This window comes from Oryctolagus cuniculus, chromosome 3, assembly GCF_964237555.1.
Source record: "Oryctolagus cuniculus chromosome 3, mOryCun1.1, whole genome shotgun sequence".
NCBI lineage: Eukaryota > Metazoa > Chordata > Mammalia > Lagomorpha > Leporidae > Oryctolagus > Oryctolagus cuniculus.
The window spans coordinates 71,059,055-71,079,377 of record NC_091434.1 but is presented as its reverse complement, the minus strand read 5'-3'; the positions used below and the strand labels follow the sequence as shown (position 1 = coordinate 71,079,377).

At 38.6% G+C, this 20,323-nt stretch overlaps 1 protein-coding gene across 1 annotated transcript in view; it reads left to right on the top strand.

Moving 5' to 3' along the window:
- UBR3 (ubiquitin protein ligase E3 component n-recognin 3) overlaps window positions 1-20,323 on the top strand; it is a 221,622-nt gene that overhangs the window by 170,343 nt on the left and 30,956 nt on the right. The window contains exons 31-32 of the mRNA XM_051849447.2: window positions 4,734-4,839; window positions 11,240-11,343. Coding sequence (XP_051705407.1) covers window positions 4,734-4,839; window positions 11,240-11,343 — 210 coding nt within the window. The remainder of the gene's footprint in view (window positions 1-4,733; window positions 4,840-11,239; window positions 11,344-20,323) is intronic.

Genomic DNA, 20,323 nt, shown 5'->3' with positions numbered 1-20,323 from the left:
ATCCAGCTGGGAAGATTAGGAATTTAGGACCTTTTGTTCAACAGATGAGATTGGTTCTAGATAATTTATAGAAAATTATTTTGATGTTAATTTCTCCCTACAGTAAGGCTGCGTATATTGTTGAATAAGTGATGTTTTCAACAAAAATTAGTTTCAAGTAGTTTGTTGTTATTCTTTAATATTTAGTGATAAAATTCTGACATCTTTTGCTAAGGTCCATTTGAAATGAAAAATTTTAAATTCTGTAAATAGATTGAGTCACAATGTTTGTTTTTTTCTTTTTTGTTACCAGCAAAAAGGAAAATTTGACCATCAAATTATATTGGTCAAAATGCATGAAGTAATAACAAACTGTAGAAATTGCTTCCTCAGACCAGTGATCTATCAGATTTAATTGGTAAAAGCATATTTTGTGGTATTTGGAAATATTTTCTGTTCTTGAGAGCAAGTACTTGAATCTTAGTGTATTTAAGGCAAACATGAAAGAAACATGTTTAGTAGAAAAAATAACACCAAACCAGGAATCAATAGGCATGTACTTAGGGAAGTTATAGTGCTTTTGCCTTTAGTTTGTTCATCTATAGCTTTAGTGAGTCAGATGGGGATAATCTGTGTCCTGAAGAATGTAGTAGTTAACTTTTGCTATTTGCAAATCTGGAGCTTTAACATTTAGAAAGCAAGTTAAATAGCAGGGGCCTATATAGCGATGCAGCAGGTTTAGCCACTGCCTGCATGTCAAATGGGTGCTGATTTGAACCAATGGAAGGAAGACTTTTCTCTTTGTCTCTCTCTCTCACTAACTCTGCCTGTCAAAAAAAAAAATTTATTTAAGGTATGAAAATTTCATACAACAGATTAGGAATATAGTGATACTTCCCACCCTGACATCCCTCCTGCCTACACTCCTACCCTTTTTCCTCCTCCCTCTCCTATTCCCACTCTTAATTTTTACAAAGATCTATTTTCAATTTAATTTATACATATAAGATTAACTCATAATGTATATATACCATAATTTCTTTACCCAGTCATCAGTTGGTAGACACCTGGATTGATTTCCATGTCTTAGCTATTGTGAATTGTGCTGCAGTGAACATGAGGGTACAGATAACTTTCATATGCTGATTTTATTTTGTTTGGGTGAATTCTCAGGAGTGTGATTGCTTGATCATATGGTAGGTTTATATTCAGATTTTTGAGGTATCTCCATACTGTCTTCCACAATGGCTGTGCTAGTTTCTCCAACAGTGAATTAGGATACCTTTTCCCCCACATCCTCACCAGCATTTATTCTTTATTGATTTCTGCATGAGAGCCATTCTAACGAGGATGAGGTGAAACCTCATTGTGGTTTTGATTTGCATTTTCTTGATGACTAGTGATCTTGAACATTTTTTCATGTGTCTAATGGCCATTTGAATTTCCTGTCTTGAAAAATGTCTTTTCAGATCCTTTGCCCATTTCTTGACTAGGTTGTTTGTTTTGTGGTTGTTTAGTTTCTTGAGCTCTTTATAGATTCTGGCTATTAATCTTTTATCAGTTTCATAGTTTGCAAATATTCTCTTCCATTCTATCAGTTGCCTCTTTACTTTGCTGAATGTTTCTTTTGCAGTGCAGAAGCTTCTCAATTAAGTGTAATTCCCCTTGTCAGTTTTGGCATTGATTGCCTGTGCTTCTGTGGTCTTTTCCAAGAAGTCTTTGCCTATGCCAATGTGTTGCAGATTTCCCCAATGTTCTCTGGTAATTTCGTGGTATCAGGTCATAGACTTAGGTCCTAGGACAAGTTATTTAACCTTAAGAATTCTATTCCTCATGCCATCCAACCAGAGAATTGCTGTAAGAATTCCATTTAACAATACATGTTCAAGTCTTCATAGATTATAAATATTGCCATTACTATTTTTTTTTTTCTTTTCTGTAAAAGATTTATTTGAAAGGCAGAATTACAAAAAGGAAAAGACAGAGAGAAAAAGAGAGAGATCGATCGATCTTCCATTCTCTGGTTCATGCCCCAAATTGAAACAATGGCTGTAGCTGTGCCAGGCCAAAGCCAGGAGCCTGGAGCTTCATCTGGGTCTCCCACATGGGTACAGGAGCCCAGGCACTTGGAACATATTCCACTGCTTTCTCAGGTACATTAGCAGAGAGCTGGATCAAAAGTGGAGCAGTCAAGACTCAAATTGCTGCCCATATAGGATGCTAGCACTGCGAGCAGCTGCTTTACCCACTGTGCCACTATTTCTCATTTTGTAGCACTACTATATATTTATATATATAAAATCAGTTGGAACTCTGTGGATAAGACAGAGCAAGAGGATAATTCATTTTAGCTCAGTTTTTGTCTGAATCTATTCAGATTGCTATAACAAAACACTATAGAAAAGTGGATTATACATAGCAGAAATTTCTTTCTCACTGTTTTGGAAGCCAAAAGTCCAAATGCAAGGTGTCAAGAGATTGATTCAGTGTCTGATGAAAACCCTCTTCCTCATAGACAGCCATCTTCTCACTGTAACCTTATGTGACAGAAGGGACAGGAGATCTTTCTGGGGTTTTCTTTATAAGGCATTAGTCCCATACAAGAGGGCTGTACCCTTTTGACCTAGTCACACTTAAAAGGCCCCACTTCCTTTGGGGTTAAGATTTCAATGTAGGAATTTGGTGGTGGTGATGGTTGGATTTTTTTTTTTTTTTTTTTTTTTTTTTTTTTTTTTTTTTTTGACAGGCAGAGTGGACAGTGTGAGAGAGAGACAGAGAGAAAGGTCTTCCTTTGCCGTTGGTTCACCCTCCAATGGCCGCCGCGGCCGGTGCGCTGCGGCCGGCGCACCGCGCTGATCCGATGGCAGGAGCCAGGAGCCAGGTGTTTTTCCTGGTCTCCCATGGGGTGCAGGGCCCAAGCACCTGGGCCATCCTCCACTGCACTCCCTGGCCACAGCAGAGAGCTGGCCTGGAAGAGGGGCAACCGGGACAGAATCCGGCGCCCCAACCGGGACTAGAACCCGGTGTGCCGGCGCCGCTAGGCGGAGGATTAGCCTAGTGAGCCGCGGCGCCGGCCCGGATTGTATTTTTTTAAAAGCACTTAACAGGGACCAGCACTGTGGCACAATAGGTTAAAGACCCAGTCTGCAGTGCCGGCATCCCATATGGGCGCCAGTTTGAATCCTGGCTGTTCCACTTCCCATACAGCTCTCTGCTATGGCCTGGGAAAGCAGTAGAAGATGGCCAAGTCCTTGTGCCCCTGCGCCCACATGAGAAACCCAGAGGAAGTTTGAGGCTCCTGGCTTTGGATCGGTGCAGCTCTGGCCGTTGTGGCCATCTGGGGAGAGAACCCGCGGATGGAAAACCTCTCTCTCTCTCTCTCTCTCTCTCTGGCTCTACGTCTCCCTGTAACTTTCTCTTTCAAATAAATAAAATAAATCTTTTTTAAAAAAAGCACTTAACAAACATTCTGTTGACCTATTAAGAGGTGAAGTTGAAAGGACAAGATGAGATATATTACTATCATGTAGTTTATTTATTAGAAACAAATACATTGATAATTTGAATAGGTTTGGAGTAGAGGGGTGAAAATATATAGCATGAAAATTTGAGTTAGACAGTAGTGGCTTTAACTATTCTTTAAAGTCTTTCTGAAGGTCTATGATTTGTGACAGGTATCCAGGCATTTCTGCATTTATAATTTGGGCATTCTAGAAACTAAGTACCACAGAGAATAATTTCCATTGTTGAGACATAGGAATCTCTGTCTCTCTGTCTATCTGTCTGTAACTCCAGCTCCCAAATTGATGGATTTTGGGTAAATTAATCATAAAATGCCATCAATTTCTAAGTCTTATTATTAATAAAATAATCAAGTTTATTTCTCATTTTAATTTGGAGAATAATTGTTAACAATAGGTTTGTGTCATTCAGCTAACATTTTTCTGGTTTATAGGAATTAATTGCAATCATGTGCCAAAATATTATCTGATTTTCTAGAACATGACTTATGAATTGCAAATATTTGTGAATGAATAAATCTGGCATAATAACTTAATCCAGTCCTCATCATTTATACCAATAAAAAGATATACAAAAATAAAACTTAGATTTTTCTCTAAATAATTAAAATTTTATTTAAATTTTTTCTTCTAAGTATCATGAATAGAGTTTTATTGAAAGCTAACACTGGTAGATTCTTGTTGTAATTCACAGAGAAGAAATTAAAACAATAGTACCCTTAAATAATACTGCTGTTTTCATTTTTTTCCCATAGTGAATCAAAAGATGATAGATTCACCATTTAATCTAAACAAGATTTAGGGGGAAATATTAGGCAAAGAAAGAACTTCACTAACAATGAATTACAAAGGTATTGTTGTCTGTACTACCGAAAATAAGGAATTGAAGAGAACAGTGAGATTTGGTTAGGAGGAGACCATACTAGTGAAAAGTATAGATTGACAAGTCTGCAGCATAAAGTCAGGGGAAAATAGATCTGTGACAGGACATGAGGAAAACAAACTATTTCTGTATTTAAGTTGAGCATAAGGCCAGTCTACATTATAAAAGAAATTATTTGGATATGTATTTCAGAGTTTACCTTAAAAGCATAAAGTAATTGGAATTTAAATTTGGTAAATTATAATTGTCAGGATAGGAAGCAAATTTCTATATGAAATCACTATAAATGTTATCAGAATTTTGTTCTGGAAGAATTACCTTTCTAATTACCTTTTCTTTAATTTATTCAGATCAGCTGTTCCATGTATTAGCCTTGCACATGCGGCTTTATAGCATTGATTCGGAATTTAATCCCTGGAGAAAACTCACACAGTTGGTAGAAGAGATGAATTCACAGTAAGTATTATTGAAAGAATAAAGTTAATTAAAACTCTTTTTGAAAAATTACCAAATATAAAATGATGGAGATTTCTAATGACTGTTTTTCATTTTCGTTATGAAATGCAAAAATAGATCATAAAAACTGAAAATAGTTTACTATTATACTTTCTTTAACACTTAAATAAAAATGCCTACCATGTGAGAAAATCTATTTTAAAGAATTCTGTTGGTTTCTATGTAGACATAACATTCACATGGAGTCATATAATGGCTGATTATGTCAGAGTTGATTAGTGGGTTCAGGTGGCCTTAGTCTGTTTCCTCCATTTGTAAAGTTCCTCCTCAGTCTTTCACCCTCTTTCCTGATGGTTTTAGCAACCCTGCTGATTCTCACCTAAAATCAGTGTTTCATGAGGTGCCACAAAATAGTGACTACAAAAAGTCCTTCCTTCTGATGTATTAACTGTAATGATTCTACAAAGAATTCCCCCATAGCACCTGTTTATTGTCTCTGAAGCATGGTTTAGCAGACTGAATGCTTGATTTTTTTCCCTATTAATAAACTTAGAAAATAATGAGTTGTTGCGCTAGTAACATCCATTGTCTACCAGCAGATTTTTACATTTGATAGGTTTTACTCCATTTCAGTTTTTCTTCTTTTCATTGCAAATTACTCCATTTTAGGTTAGTGAGAGTCCCTCCAGGTTGACTGTTGTGCTTTTGTCATGAGACAGATAGTCTTTGATAATATCTTAGCTATATGTCACAAAAAGTAACCCAGATTCATTTTGTTGATTTCCTACTTTATACCTAAAATCAGCTGCTTCTCCATTTTGTTCCTTTAATGGCTAAGTGGCGTTAAGAGACCACCATCTGGATACTAGGAGGTATAGGTAGCTACTAGGTTATCATTGTCTCTAGGCCATTTCACTGACCATGTTATTTATTTATTTTTTTAAGTTTTATTCATTTATTTCAAAGGTAGAAAGAGGGATAGAGACCTCCCATGTGCTAGTTCACTCCCCAAATGCCCCCAACAGCTAAGACTGGGCCTGGCCAAAACCAGGAGCCCGGAACTCCATCTGTGTCTCCCCCTGGGGTAGCAGGGACCCAAGTATTTGACCTGTCACCTGGTGCTGCCCAGGGTGCACATTAGCAGGAAGCTGGATTGGAAGTGGAATAGCCAAGACTTGAACTCAATATGGAGTATGGGGTATAGGCATCCCAAACAGCAGCCCAATTGCTGTGCCATAGGGTCTGCCTGGGAATATTTTTTTTTAATACAGAAAAAGATCTTGACTTGTTACTGATATTTCTAATTCAAACATAAAATTGAAAGCATTTTTTATCTCTTAACTTTTTTGTTATTTGCATCTTTTTTCTCATTCTGAAAGTCTTGGTTCCTAATAATATTGATATAGTTTCTTGTTTATGTAAGTACAATTGTTTTTGTTTTAAATACCAGTATTACTACTAACCATAAATTTTCTTTGACCTTAGGATATAAGATTACTATATGTGCAATCAAAATATTGTTTTTAAGTTACTTGAAGTAATGTTTCTTGTGTAATAGTTTCATCAACTTGATTTCTAATTAGGCTCATTTGTTTCAGTTAGTTTTTTTTTTCCCCTGAGTATTTAAAGATTGCTTTCCTCCCATGGATTTATTTAGTTTTTATTTTATAAAACTTACATTTTTTCAAAGTATAAACTTACATAACAAAGTAAATTCAGAGGTATCTATCTTCCAGTCCTGTCCATTTGTATGTCATTTTGTGAAATCTCTAATCTGTTGCCCATTTCTAAATACCAGGTTATTGGCCCTTTCCTCTTAATTAAAAATATTTTTATAAAATTATTTATTTGAGAGGCAGAGAGAGCTCCCATCTTCTGGTTCACTCCCCAAATGCCCACAATCGCCAAGGCTAGAGCCAGGAACTAGGAACCCAGTCTAGGTCTCCCATGTTGGTAGCAGGGGCCCAACCACTTGAGGCATGACCTACTGCCTCCCAGACTGCCTTAGCAGAAAGCTAGAATCTGGATCCAGAGTCAGACACCCAGAAATAGCATGCAGGCATCTTAAATGGTGACTTAGCTGCTATGACATTTGCCTACTCTTCTTCATTTTTAAGAAATGCTTGTGGACACTAGCCCCCCCCCCCCTTTTTTTTGTAAATTTTAAGTATGTTTTATCAGATTGTTAAATGTCTTTACTTTAATATAGTTATATTTAATCTTTCCCTTTATTCTGGATATTGAGTAACAGTTTTACAGTCTTTCCCCTACTCTCTCTCTTTTTTTCCCCCCAGAAAGCTTTTATTTAAAGTATACAAACTTCATGGGGTTTCATAAACACAGATTTAGGAACACAGTAATCCTTCCCACCCTACCCTCCCTTGCACCTCCACTCCCTCCCTTCTTCCTCCTCTTTCTCCTATTCCCATTCTTATTTTTTACCAAGATCTATTTTCAATTAACTTTATACATATAAGATTAACCCTACACTAGATAGAGTTCAACAAATATCATGAAAAAAAAAACCCACAACTATTCCTCAACAGTTGAGACAAGGCTGTTCAAAGTCATTGCATCTCAAACTGTCAATTTCACTTCTGTATATTACCTTTTAGGCACTCTATTAGTTACCACAGATCAGGGAGAACATGTGATATTTGTCTTTTTGGGACTGGATTTCCTTTTTTTGGTTTTGTTTTTTAACTCCATGTAGTATTTTATGATGTACACACCCCATAATTTCTTTATTTAGTCTTCAGTTGACAGGCATCTGGATTGATTCCATATCTTAGCTATTGTGAATTGTGCTTCAATAAATATGGGGAAACCATAACTCTTTCATATACTGATATCATTTCCTTTGGGTGAATTCCCATATGGTCATGTGGTAGGTCTATATTCAGATTTCTGAGATAGCTCCATACTTCCACAGTGGCTCTACCAGTTTACATTCCCACTAGCAGTGGATTAGTGTACCTTTTTCCCAACATCTTGCCAGCATTTATTGTTTGTAATTTCTGTATGAAAGCCATTCTAACTGGAGTGAGGTGAAACCTCACTATGGTTATGATTTGCATTTCCTTAATGGCTAATGATCCTGAGCATTTTCTCATGTGTCTGATGGCCATTTGGATTTCCTCTTTTTGAATAATGCCAGAGCCACACAAAGGATCTGTGCAGTCTTCAGTGTGAGCCTGGGGTGCCAAAGCATTGACCCTCTCCCAGCAATCAGTGAGCTGTGAGCATGTGGAGCTGCCCACAGTGACTGCCCAGTGACCCAGCCACACCCTGTGTCCTCCTATGCAGCCACAGAGTTTTCACAGTCCCAGCACACAAGGCTCCCACAGTCACAGGTGCCCAGCGCCCCATCAGTTGTTCCAGCCAGACTCGGGCATCTCCTCTCAGCTAGTTGCTGGGCACACAGACAAAAGCTGGCACAGCTGTTACATATGTTCAAAATGGTGCCCACCCTCTCTCAGCTGGTTACAGGATGCTGTTATGGGGGTGGTCAGGGAGAAAGAAATGTGCCTCCTTTTTTTTCCCTCTAGGTTGGCAGATACACTTTCCCCCACAGGGCTCCAAGCCAGACTTCATGCTCTGCCTGTAGATTTATTGCCAGTGGCTTGGACTGCTGCAGTCTGGTCTCACCTCACTCTCCAAAGCTGGTGCCGAGGCTCTCGGCTGCTGGGGTCCTGTATTGTGCGTTGTGTCTGTGTTCATGCTGCATGTCCACCCACTCCACGTAGATCCACAGCATCCCTCTAAATTACGTGGAGTTTCCACTACAGTTTTCTCCCCAATTCTTCCCTGAGATTGCACTCTCTCCACTTTTTTTTAACTCTCTTCCCCTAGACGAGAGCAGTGAGCTCCCTTCTTATTCTGCCATCTTCCTCCCTTACTCTTTAGTTATAAAAACAATTCACTGATATTTTCTTCTAGTATGCTATGATTTCAGTTTTAAATTTAGATTTCTAATCTATTTGAAAATTATTATGATATATAGTATAATGAATGGGCCCAATTTTATTTTTTCAATTTTACCTATCAGATGTTCTATTCCTTTGCCTTCTCGCAGCAGTAAGTTAAAACAGACCTAAGGAAAGAAAGGTGAAGGAGCTTTTAGTTACTGATGTAGGAAGATCACCTCTAAGATAACAATGTTAAGAGAAAAAAATCCAGGATCAGAAAAAGTATACTCTGCTATCATTTGTGTAACAAGGTAGGCAGGGAAAGATTAGGAAAGTAAATTTGTATCTGCTGATTGAAAATAAACAAACAAAGCAGACCCATACCTATCTGAATATTGAATTTATAGTAGAGGTGACTAACAACCAGTAGGGGATACAGCCTTTATAATAAACAGTGATGGATTAGTTGCATATTTATTTGGGAAATATTGACCCTTATACAATGTTTTAGTGAAGACCTGTGTAGCAAAGGAGGTGTCAGGATTATGCTTCTAGTTAGTTATCATGTGTCATTACTATTTCTTTTAATCTGAAATTGATTGTTTTTCTTTGTATTTCATGACATTGGTTGTTTTTTTTTTTTTTTTTTTTTTTTGAAGAATCCAGGCCAGTTATTCTCTAGAAACTCATTTAATTTGTTTTTGTTCAGTATTTCCTAGTAATGAAATTCAAATTATAAACATTTGACCAAAATGCTACAGAGTAATGGTTAAGATACCTGGTCCCTGTTTGAGGGCCTGGGTTTCATATCTGGTGCTGCCTCATGACTCCAGCTTTCTGCTAATGGGGACTCTGGGGAGCCAGAGGTGGTTTAAGTAATTAGGTTCTTGCCACCCATGTTGGAGACCTGGATTATGTTTCTAGCTACTGGCTTTGTCCTTGGCCCCAGCCCTGACCCTTGCAAGTATTTGGGGAGTGAACCAGCCGATGGGAGAGTGCTCTCTCTCTGCTTGCCTCTCAAAGTATCAGGGTTGGCATTTGGCGCAGTGGTGAAGATACCACTTGAGATAACACACATCCCGTATTAGAATGTCTGGGTTCAAGTCCTGACTCCCTTTTTGATTCTAACTTCCTGCTGATCTGTACCCTGGGAGGTAGCAGTGATGGCTCAAGTAGTTGGGTCCTTGCCACTTACTTGGGAGAACCAGATTGATTTCAGCCTCCTGGCTCCCAGCTTCAGCCTGGCTCAGTCCCAGCTGTAAGGGAAGTGAACCATTGGGTAGACCAAGTGCCTGCCTTAAAAAAAAAAAAAAAGTGACTTGATTTCAATGTACCTGCCTCCTCCACTGCTGCCAGGAAAAAAAAAAAAGTGCCCACTAAATTTTATAATTAGGAGATCATTGTTGATCATTGGGAAAACGATTTCTGTGGGGGATTTGAGTGCTAGAGATGGTGTCCATCTCCTTGGGAATTTTTCTTTTTAAAGAATTTTGGACTTGTAAAGGAGATAGACTAGAGATACTTGAGAGACAAGAAGTAGCAAGACTCATGTCATTAATGAAGAGTTAGCCCTGGAAAGGAAGACTAGTACTGTCTACTAGGATATTTGTAAAGAATGGAGAAATTCGAAGAGCTATCTTTCCCCCTGGCAGTCAGGGACTGACTGACAACCACTGTGCAGTACCTGGTATACAGTGAGTATCAGCAAACATTTGTTAAATGCTAGATCCTAGTAAATGAGTCAAGTGATTTTTGCTTATCCAAGTCTAGTCTGAAGCATAGGTTCAGAATTTGCTTGGTTCTGAATCCTTAAGATTTACTTTTGTTTTCTGACATTAAAAATTAAACCTATAATAAAAAGATCTTATAAAGAAGTTTTAAAAGTTTTTTTAAGAACAAGTTCTACTTTACTGTTTTTCATAATACTGCATATTTATTATTTTGTCTTTTATAGTATATTTTAAGTTCTACTTTGGTTATTCTTTTTTTGAAACCTTGCAGATATTAAAAAAGACTTTCTTTGAATTTTATGTTAGCTATAAAGTTGAAACAACTTTCTAACAAGAGATATTAGTTATGCCTTTCAATGTAATTTGACTTGTGAACTGTATCTGTCCTTTATTATAATGGGAGCAATTTGTTCTTTAGTGCTAAGTTTGTGACAGTAGGTGTCCTGTGAATGAGCCTCCTCATTTGTTGTGAAATTTACTCTCTTATGTTCCATTTAATTCTTCATTTATGTTTCATGATCCCTGTTGTTTAATATGATTTAATAAATTTTTATGCCATTTTTTTCATATTAGATTCTAGGAACTAGGAGTATAAAGATGATATTTTTAGGTAAAAAATATGACCCTGACCTTTTCTTTTTGCATTTCTCAGTTTATAAAAATTCTATTTCTGTTCTCTAAGCATATATACAATACCTGCAGTTAATTATAAAGAGAAGATACATAATACTATCTAAATTGATTACGAAATTTTTTTTTTAGACTGGGAAGTGAGGAACAACAGCCTGAGGTTCCAATTCTTTACCATGATGTAACATCCCTTCTGCTTATCCAGATTTTAATGATGCCACAACCCTTACGCAAAGGTTTGTCTTTATAATTCAAATTTCTAGATTACATACATTTATTAGGAATATTCCAGAAGTCATAGGGACAAATATAGCATTCAGTCTGATGGAAACTTTTGTGATAAATTACATGATTTTTTTCTATTAATAAATCATAATCATATGTAAGAAGATGACTAAGTTTGTCTTTTTTCTTGTGAGTGTATTAATTTTAGCTTTTTAGTCAGGAAGAAATAAACACTTGGGAAAACACTCTTTTTTTTATTTTTATTTTTATTTTTTTGACAGGCAGAGTGGACAGTGAGAGAGAGAGAGACAGAGAGAAAGGTCTTCCTTTGCCGTTGGTTCACCCTCCAATGGCCGCCGCGGCCAGCGCGCTGTGGCCAGCGCACCGCGCTGATCCGATGGCAGGAGCCAGGTACTTATCCTGGTTTCCCATGTGGGTGCAGGGCCCAAGGACTTGGGCCATCCTCCACTGCACTCCCTGGCCACAGCAGAGAGCTGGCCTGGAAGAGGGGCAACCGGGACAGAATCCGGCACCCCGACCGGGACTAGAACCTGGTGTGCCGGCGCCGCAAGGCGGAGGATTAGCCTAGTGAGCCATGGCGCTGGCCCGGAAAAACATTCTTAAATACCTTTATTTTGGGGCTGGTGTTGTGGTGCAGTAGGCTAAACTGCCACCTGCGACATCAGTATCCAATACTAGAGTTCCTGTTCCAGTCCCAGCTGCTCCACTTCCAATCCAGCTCCCTGCTTATGACCTGGGAAAAGCAGTGGAAGGTATCCCAAGTACTTGGGCTCCTGCCACCCGTGTGGGAGACTCAGATAAAGCTCCTGGCTTTGGCTTGACTCAGTGCAGGCTAAAGCTCTCTCTCTGCTTCTTGTAACTGTGACTTTCAAAATAAATAAATCTTAAAAAAAAAACACACAAAAAAAACCCTTTGTTTTTAAAATAGTTGAAATACAAGTGGAAATATGAAAAACAAAGCAAACTGTCAGCCTTAATGTCTCCTCCTGCTTAGCTGCATACATATTTTAGTATAGTAGTTATCATAGACTTACTCAAGATTTGATGTTCCATCATTTTAAGTTAATGTTAACATAACATTATTAACAACACTAATGTTATTTAAGTAGAATTTTAATTGCTCCATAGTTTTCATTTGAAGATATTTTAAAAAATTAGAGTGTTGGAAACTGGTTTTTGATTGCTATTATAAATTACAGTAGAAAGAACATCTATGGATGTATAACAGCCTTGTTCCTGGAGAAGACATTCCTTTTTTGTATCTCAACCTGATAATTTAATAAAATGCTTTATCTAAGAGTTCAGAAGGGTCCAGAAGAAGCTCCTGGCTCCTGGCTTTGGCTTGGCCCAACCCTGGCCATTCGTTCAGCCATTTGGGGACTGAAACAGTAGGTAGATCTCTCTGTCTGTCTCCCCTCTCTTTCTCTGTAACTCTGCCTTCAAATATGTAAATAAATCTTCAAAAAAAAAAAAAAAAAAAAAGAATACAGAGGGATCATTTTTTTTAAAAAGTAGGCAAATAATGACATTTCATGAAAATATGATACCCCATAAAGAGCAAAATATTGTCATAATAACAAAAATATTATTTTATACTAACACAATGGATTTTGAATTATTATGTAATGGTTAGGCACAAACATTTGGAGCAGCAGTTAAGATGCTGTTTGAGTGCTGGTTCCTCCACTTCTGACCCAGCTTCCTGAATCCAGCTAATACACACCCTGGGAGACAGCAAATGATGGGTCAAGCACGATGGGCCCTGCCAACCTTATAGGAGACTCTGACTGAATTTGTGGCTCCTGGTTATGCCATGGCCCTGCCTTGCTATTGCAGGCATTTAGGAAGTAAACTAGCCAATTGAAGATATCCTCCTTCCAGACCCCTCCTACTCCTTTCTCTTTCAGATAAAATGAAAGTAAATTAAAAATAAAATAAAATTCACTAGGCCTACAACTTTAAAGAGTACCATTGTAGTGCAGTCACAGAATTGTGTGACTATCACCATTCTTTTGTTCTATAACATTTCATCTGTCCCAAAGGAACTACATCTATTAAGCAGTCCCTCCTCATTTTCTTGGCTGTTGTATGAATTTAATAATTTATATTTGCCAACTTTAAATTCTAAACCTATCATATAGCCTCATTGAAGTTAATCTCTTTGCAAAATCAATTTTAAATTCTTTTTTTATTTCACTTTTGTTATTTTTCTTTATTTTAGTTGCCTTGCAGTCATGCTGATTTACTCCTGATTATGCTCCTTTAATTATACTAGTACCATTACATTTTGAAATACAAAAAAAAAATTGCTTTGTTTAATGGTTTCAATATATTTAAATACTTTATTTAAATGCATCTTTTACATGTAAGCTTAGTTATTACATAAACCTGAAAAGGTAAGAGGGAAAGAACTTTGATGTATGGATGGAATTTTGTTTTTATAATTCATATTCAACCTAAAGAGAAAACATTTCAATTAAAAGTAAAGGATGTTGGTTGTTTCAGTGCCTAACTGAGAGCTGTAGCTAGTGCATTGTCCTCCTGTCAGAAAGTAACTGTTGGGGGCGGTGCTGTGGCACAGTAGGTTAATCCTCCACCTGCAGCACCAGCATCCCATATGGTCACTGGTTCTAGTCCCAGCTGCTCCTCTTCCAATCCAGCTCTCTGCTGTGGCCTGGGAAAGCAGTAGAGGATGGCCCATATGCGAGGATGGCCCATATGCTTGGGCCCCTGCACTGCATGTGGGAGACTGGGAAGAAGCACCTGGCTCCTGGCTTCGATCAGCGCAGCTCCAGCCATTGTGGCCATTTGGGGAGTGAACCAGTGGAAGGAAGACCTTTCTCTCTGTCTCTCCCTCTCAAATAAATGAATAAAAAAATCTTAAAAAAAAAAAAGAAAGAAAGAAAGTGTTGTCACTAACTTCTAACAGAAGTTAATGCCAAAAGGCAATGTAATATACTGATTAGCTGATGCTAGTGAGTTTAATTTACTAGAAACAGATTCTAAAACTGTGTTCTAAAATGACTGAAGAAAATTAATCTTCTTAATTTACTAATGATTAAATGAATAGAATAGATTCAAGAAAACAGCTATATAAAAGTTTATAATATTGTTAGTAATCATGCTTTAAAGTAATATTTTAAAATTGTTTTTTGGTGGAAATATTTAATAAGTTAAATGCTTATTTATTACTTAATTGTGAAAGTAATTGCCTGATTCAGTTCAAGCACTGTTTAATGAGTACCTATTATGGTACCTGGTTGATACGCTTCTTTGCCAGATTATGGAGATACAAAGATGAATAAAAATATGGACTTCGCCTTTGAGGAACCAGATAGTTAAGTGTTTAGCAGTCACTAAATTTCCATTTAGTTAGTATTACTTTTAAAAACCTGTGATTTGTATTATTTCTTCAAATTTTATAATAGTTTAAGAATAGATTAATGGTTCTTTTTATTAAGCTGCTGTAGGCACATTGTATAATATGTTCAATATCATTGTCATGATGAATTCCTCTTAGAATTTAGGGCCAGACCAACAAACTGGCATTATTATTATTATTGCTATTATTATTATTATTAATTTTTCTTTCACACATTGAGGAACTTGATAGACACTTTTTTTTAAAGTTTTATTTTATTTTGAAAGTCAGAGTTACACAGAGAAGAGGCAAAGAGAGAGAGAGAGAGAGGTATTCCATCTGCTGGTTCACTCCTCAGATGGCTGCAATGGCCAGAGCTGTGCCGATCTGAAGCCAGGAGCCTGGAGCTGCTTCTGGATCTCCGATGCAGGTGCAGGGGCCCAAGGACTTGGGCCATCTTCCACTGCTTTCCCAGGCCACAGCAGAGAGCTGGATTGTAAGTGGAGCAGCTGGATTTGAACCAGCACCCATATGGGATGCCAGAACTGCAGGCGGTGGCTTTACCCTCTACACCACGGCACCAGCCCCATTGGTAGAGACTTTTACTGCTAGAAAGTTCAGAGTTTAATTATTTTAAGTTACTTTAGTTTTTTTTTTTTTTCTATTTATTTATTTTTTTGACAGGCAGAGTGGACAGTGAGAGAGAGACAGGGAGAAAAGTCTTCCTTTTACCATTGGTTCACCCTCCAATGGCCGCTGCGGCCAGCATGCTGTAGGCGGTGCACTGCGCTGATCCGATGGCAGGAGCCAGGTGCCTCTCCTGGTCTCCCAAGGGGTGCAGGGCCATCCTCCACTGCACTCCCTGGCCATAGCAGAGAGCTGGCCTGGAAGAGGGGCAACCGGGACAGAATCCGGCGCCCCAACCGGGACTAGAACCTGGTGTGCTGGCGCCGCAAGGCGGAGGATTAGCCTAGTGAGCCACGGTGCAGGCCTTAAGTTACTTTAGTTTTCCTCAGATAACTTTTCTAGGGGTATGGAAGGATTGTAGATGAGTGGAATTGGAATTGTTAATATTCCTTTTTAACTCCCATTGACCTAGGAGTTAACAGTTGGTGATGTTGATTGTGTTTCTGTTTTAACAATCTGTATTTGTCTGATTGTTAGTTATTGGTTGTTATTGGAAAAGAAAAGGAGGGAAGAAAATTTTGCTGTTTATATGATTTTGTCTGAAAATAGGTTAAGAAAGCCACCTATAACCTCTTAAACTATTTTAATGTTTAGTACTATTTCAGATTAAAAGACCTTTTTACACCAATTGTCTGATCTGAAGCTCAAATTAAATATATTAAAGACAGATGTTTCTTTCATCTCTATTTTTTTATTTTATTTTATTTTTGATGGGCAGAGTGGACAGTGAGAGAGAGACAGAGAGAAAGGTCTTCCTTTGCCGTTGGCTCACCCTCCAATGGCCGCCACGGCCGGCGTGCTGCGGCCGGCACACTGCGCTGATCCGAAGCCAGGAGCCAGGTGCCTCTCCTGGTCTCCCATGGGGTGCAGGGCCCAAGTACTTGGGCCATCCTCCACTGCACTCCCTGGCCACAGCAGAGAGCTGGCCTGGAAGAGGGGCAACCGGGACAGAATCCGGCACCCCGACTGGGACTAGAACCCGGTGTGCCGGCGCCGCAGGCGGAGGATTAGCCTAGTGAGCCATGGCTCCGGCCTCATCTCTATTTATATGCTTTATATATCATTATGCCCATCAGTGACTGGCCTCCAAAGAACAAGCTTAGAAGTAACATCAGATACATCACTGTTTTTGGATATTTGTATTTAGTTCTCCGTGTCCAGGAGAAAGGGAGTTATAATTTAGGATCAAATTTGGCTGTTTATAGTGGAAAAGAAACAAAAAAAAATAACATAGTAACTTAAATAAGATAGTTTAATTTTCTTTCATACAGAAAGAAGTGTGAAGGTAGGCAGGCCTGTGCTTCTATTTCACAGAACCAAGTTCCCTATAATGGGGTTCTCACCTTCCTGTGCCTGGGTAGCTGCTAGAGTTCTAGCCTTCAAGTCTAGTTTAAGGCAGTAGAATATAAAGTTGCAGGAGGAAAGTTGTTGTACCCTGTACTGTGTGTGTGTGTGTGTGTCTGTCTCTCTCCAAAAGAAATCTCCAGTGTGGGTATCAGGAACCCAATTACTTAAGCTATCCCTGCTGCTTTCCAGGGTCTGAATTGGCAGGAACCTGAGTCAGGAGCTAGAGCCAAGAGTTGAATCCATGTACTTTGATGTGGGATGTGTTTTAACTGCTAGGCTAAATACCCACTCCCGCCTTCTCTTTTAAGAGACCCTTTTAGAAGATCCTCACAGATTTTCCAATTATTTCATTTTGGCTAAAATTCTTCTCCTTTTTGATCTTCCAGAGCTTAACACTTAAAATCATTATCTTTTAAAAGAAGAGTCAGTTACTCAAGTTGTTTCCTACTTTTTTGTTATTGAGGAAACTCACAAATCTGCTTTCAACTATGGTTTATAGGATAGGTATTCCTGGATTCTCTGGAGTCCCTGGTTCTCGTGGTTATTGACTATCTCCACTTCCAAGATTCCATAAATAAGGCCCATGATAGGCAGATAGAAGGCTGCTTATTATTTGTGGTTCACTGTAAGAAAGAAAATTTCTCAAGTTTTTATTTGTTACAAGCCAAGTCTTTGAAAGTAAAACTTTATTCTAGACGGTCTCAAACATATAGTTTCATGAACCCCAGTTGTACCAAGTGTCAACTCATAACCAATCTTTTTTTATTTATACCCTCACCTGTTCCTCCTGTTCATCATTGGTTATTTTGAAGTAAATCCCAGACATTGGATTAGTGTTAATTATGTATCTCTAAAAGATAAGTATTCAATACACATAACTGTAATACTATGAACAGACTTAAAAATGGACAGTTCTGCTTTAATATCATTAAATATCGAGTCAGTGTTCAGATTTCCATGACTACTTTGTATAAATGATTTCTAACTTGATTTTTTTTTTTTTACTTACCATCCAGTGTACACTCATTGGTTTGATTATATTTCTTTTAAATCTTTGGGTTTCCTCCCTCCTCTACCTCCATTATATTTTATTTGTTGAAGAATCTGAGTGTTTTGACCTTTAGAGTTTCCCATAGATTGTATATTGCTAATTGCATCCCATGGTATCATTTAATAGCATGTTATTTTGTCTCTCTCAGTTTTCTACAAAGTGGCAGATAGACTTAGTCAAGTGGATTCAGTTTCTTCTTTTTTTGCAGAAATGTTTCATTGATGGCATCAGGTATTTTCATCAAGAGACATAATGTCCAGTTGTTTCTCTTTATGTGACCCTAAAGGTTATTAATTATTGCCTAGATTTATTTATTTATTTTATTTGTTGGGTAGACTTTTTTTAAATGCTGTTCCATTACTTTTTTTTTTTTTTTAAGATTTATTCATTTATTTGAAAGTCAAGAGTTACAGAGAGAGAGAGAGAGAGACAGAGACAGAGAGAGAGAAAGGAGAGATTCTTGATCTTCCATCTGCCAGTTCACTCCCAAAATGGCTGCAACAGCTGGAGCTGGGCCAATCTGAATCCAGGAGCCAGAAGCTTCTTCTGGGTCTCCCATTTGGGTCCAGGGGCCCAAGTACTTCAACCTTTTTTTTTTTTTTTTTTTTTTTTGCTGCTTTCCCAAGCACTTTAGCAGGGAGCTGGATCAGAAGTGGAGAATCTCAAACTGGCACCCATATGGGATGCCAGTGTTGCAAGCAGCAGCTTTATCCACTATGCCCCAGTGCCGATCCCAGGTGGAATTCTTGTGTGTGTGTGTGTGTGTGGTTTTTTGTTTGTTTGTTTTACAGGCAGAGTGGACAGTGAGAGAGAGAGAGAGAGAGAGAGAGAGAGAGGTCTTCCTTTTCCGTTGGTTCACCCCACAGTGGCCGTTGCAGCCAGTGCACTGCGGCCAGCGCACCACGCTGATCCGAAGCCAGGAGCTGGGTGCTTCTCCTGGTCTCCCATGTGGGTGCAGGGCCCAAGGACTTGGGCCATCCTCCACTGCACTCCTGGGCCATAGCAGAGAGCTGGCCTGGAAGAGGAGCAACCGGGAGAGAATCCAGCGCCCTGACCGGGACTAGAACCCGGGGTGCCGGCACCACAAGGTGGAGGATTAGCTATTGAGCTGTGGCGCCGGCCAGGTGGAATTCTTTTTTTAAATTTTTTTTATTTTATTTTTTTTGACAGGCAGAGTGGATAGTGAGAGAGAGAGACAGAGAGAAAGATCTTCCTTTGCCGTTGGTTCACCCCCCCCAATGGCCGCCGCGGTCAGCGTGCTGCAGCTGATGCACCGCGCTGATCCGTAGCCAGGAGCCAGGTGTTTCTCTTGGTCTCCCTTGCGGGTGCAGGGCCCAAGCACTTGGGCCATCCTCCACTGCACTCCGGAGCCACAGCAGAGAGCTGGACTGGAAGAGGAGCAACCGGGACAGAATGTGGTGCCCCGACTGGGACTAGAACCTGGGGTGCAGGTGCCGCAGGCAGAGGATTAGCCTATTGAGCCGTGGCGCTGGCTAGGTGGAATTCTTATAGATAAGTTTTTCTTATTTGTTTATCCATTGATGGTAAAGACTGGGTAAATTTTTTTTATTTACTAGTTTTCAGAAAAATGAATTTTATTTTAGCATTCTACACAGGTGATTGCTTTGTAACTTTTTAGTGCTATTGTTGAATTCATGGATATTTGCTATCTTTCAACCCCACTGTAGAATAAAAATTATTTCTATTCTTTAGGTTGACTCTTGCCTACTGCTATGACTCCAGCAATCTCTGATAGCTTCATAAGTCTAAGACTTTTTAATATGTGGTTCCAGAGTTTATTGCTGGGCTCAGGGATCCATGAGTCTTCTAAAATTGTATAGAACATTTGTGTGTGTGTCTATATGCATGTTTTTCTGAGTAATTCCATAGCTCTTACCAGATTTTCAAAAGGATCTTGACACTTAAAAGTTAATTATTTATTAAATTCTGAATATTCCTTGCCAGAGACAAATAAATAGTTCTATAATAAGAAATGACAGTAAGAAATTTGGTTTTGTAGTTGTAAAGTCAGCTGATTACAGTGGGTTCAGAAATGAGAGGGAGGTGAGAGAACAGAGAGTAATGAGCAGAGAGAATGCTAAGAGTTAATTGTAGGGGCCAGGAAGAGGCATGAGGGGAGAAAACAGAAGCTATGTGGGGTGTAATTCAGAGGATTTATTTTTTGTTTTTAAGACAGGAGAATTGTACGCATGTTTAAAATGTTTGCCATTCCTTCATGTTCTGCATACTAACTCTGGGTGGTCCTTTACCTTAAATGTTACTCTCACTTAGAAGCTCTTCTTTTGAATATTCCTTCTTTCTTTTCCATAATACCTTGTCCATAGCTCTCCTTTGACATTTGTCTTATTGTCATAACAATAGATTTTTGAAATTATCTCCCTCTATGAATTCCTGCAGAACTAGCATCATTTTCTGAGTGTATCCTGCATGTATACCTGGGATATAATATGCTCAGTAAATGTTTGTGGAATGGAATGGTTGGGTTAAAAATCCATAGATTTTT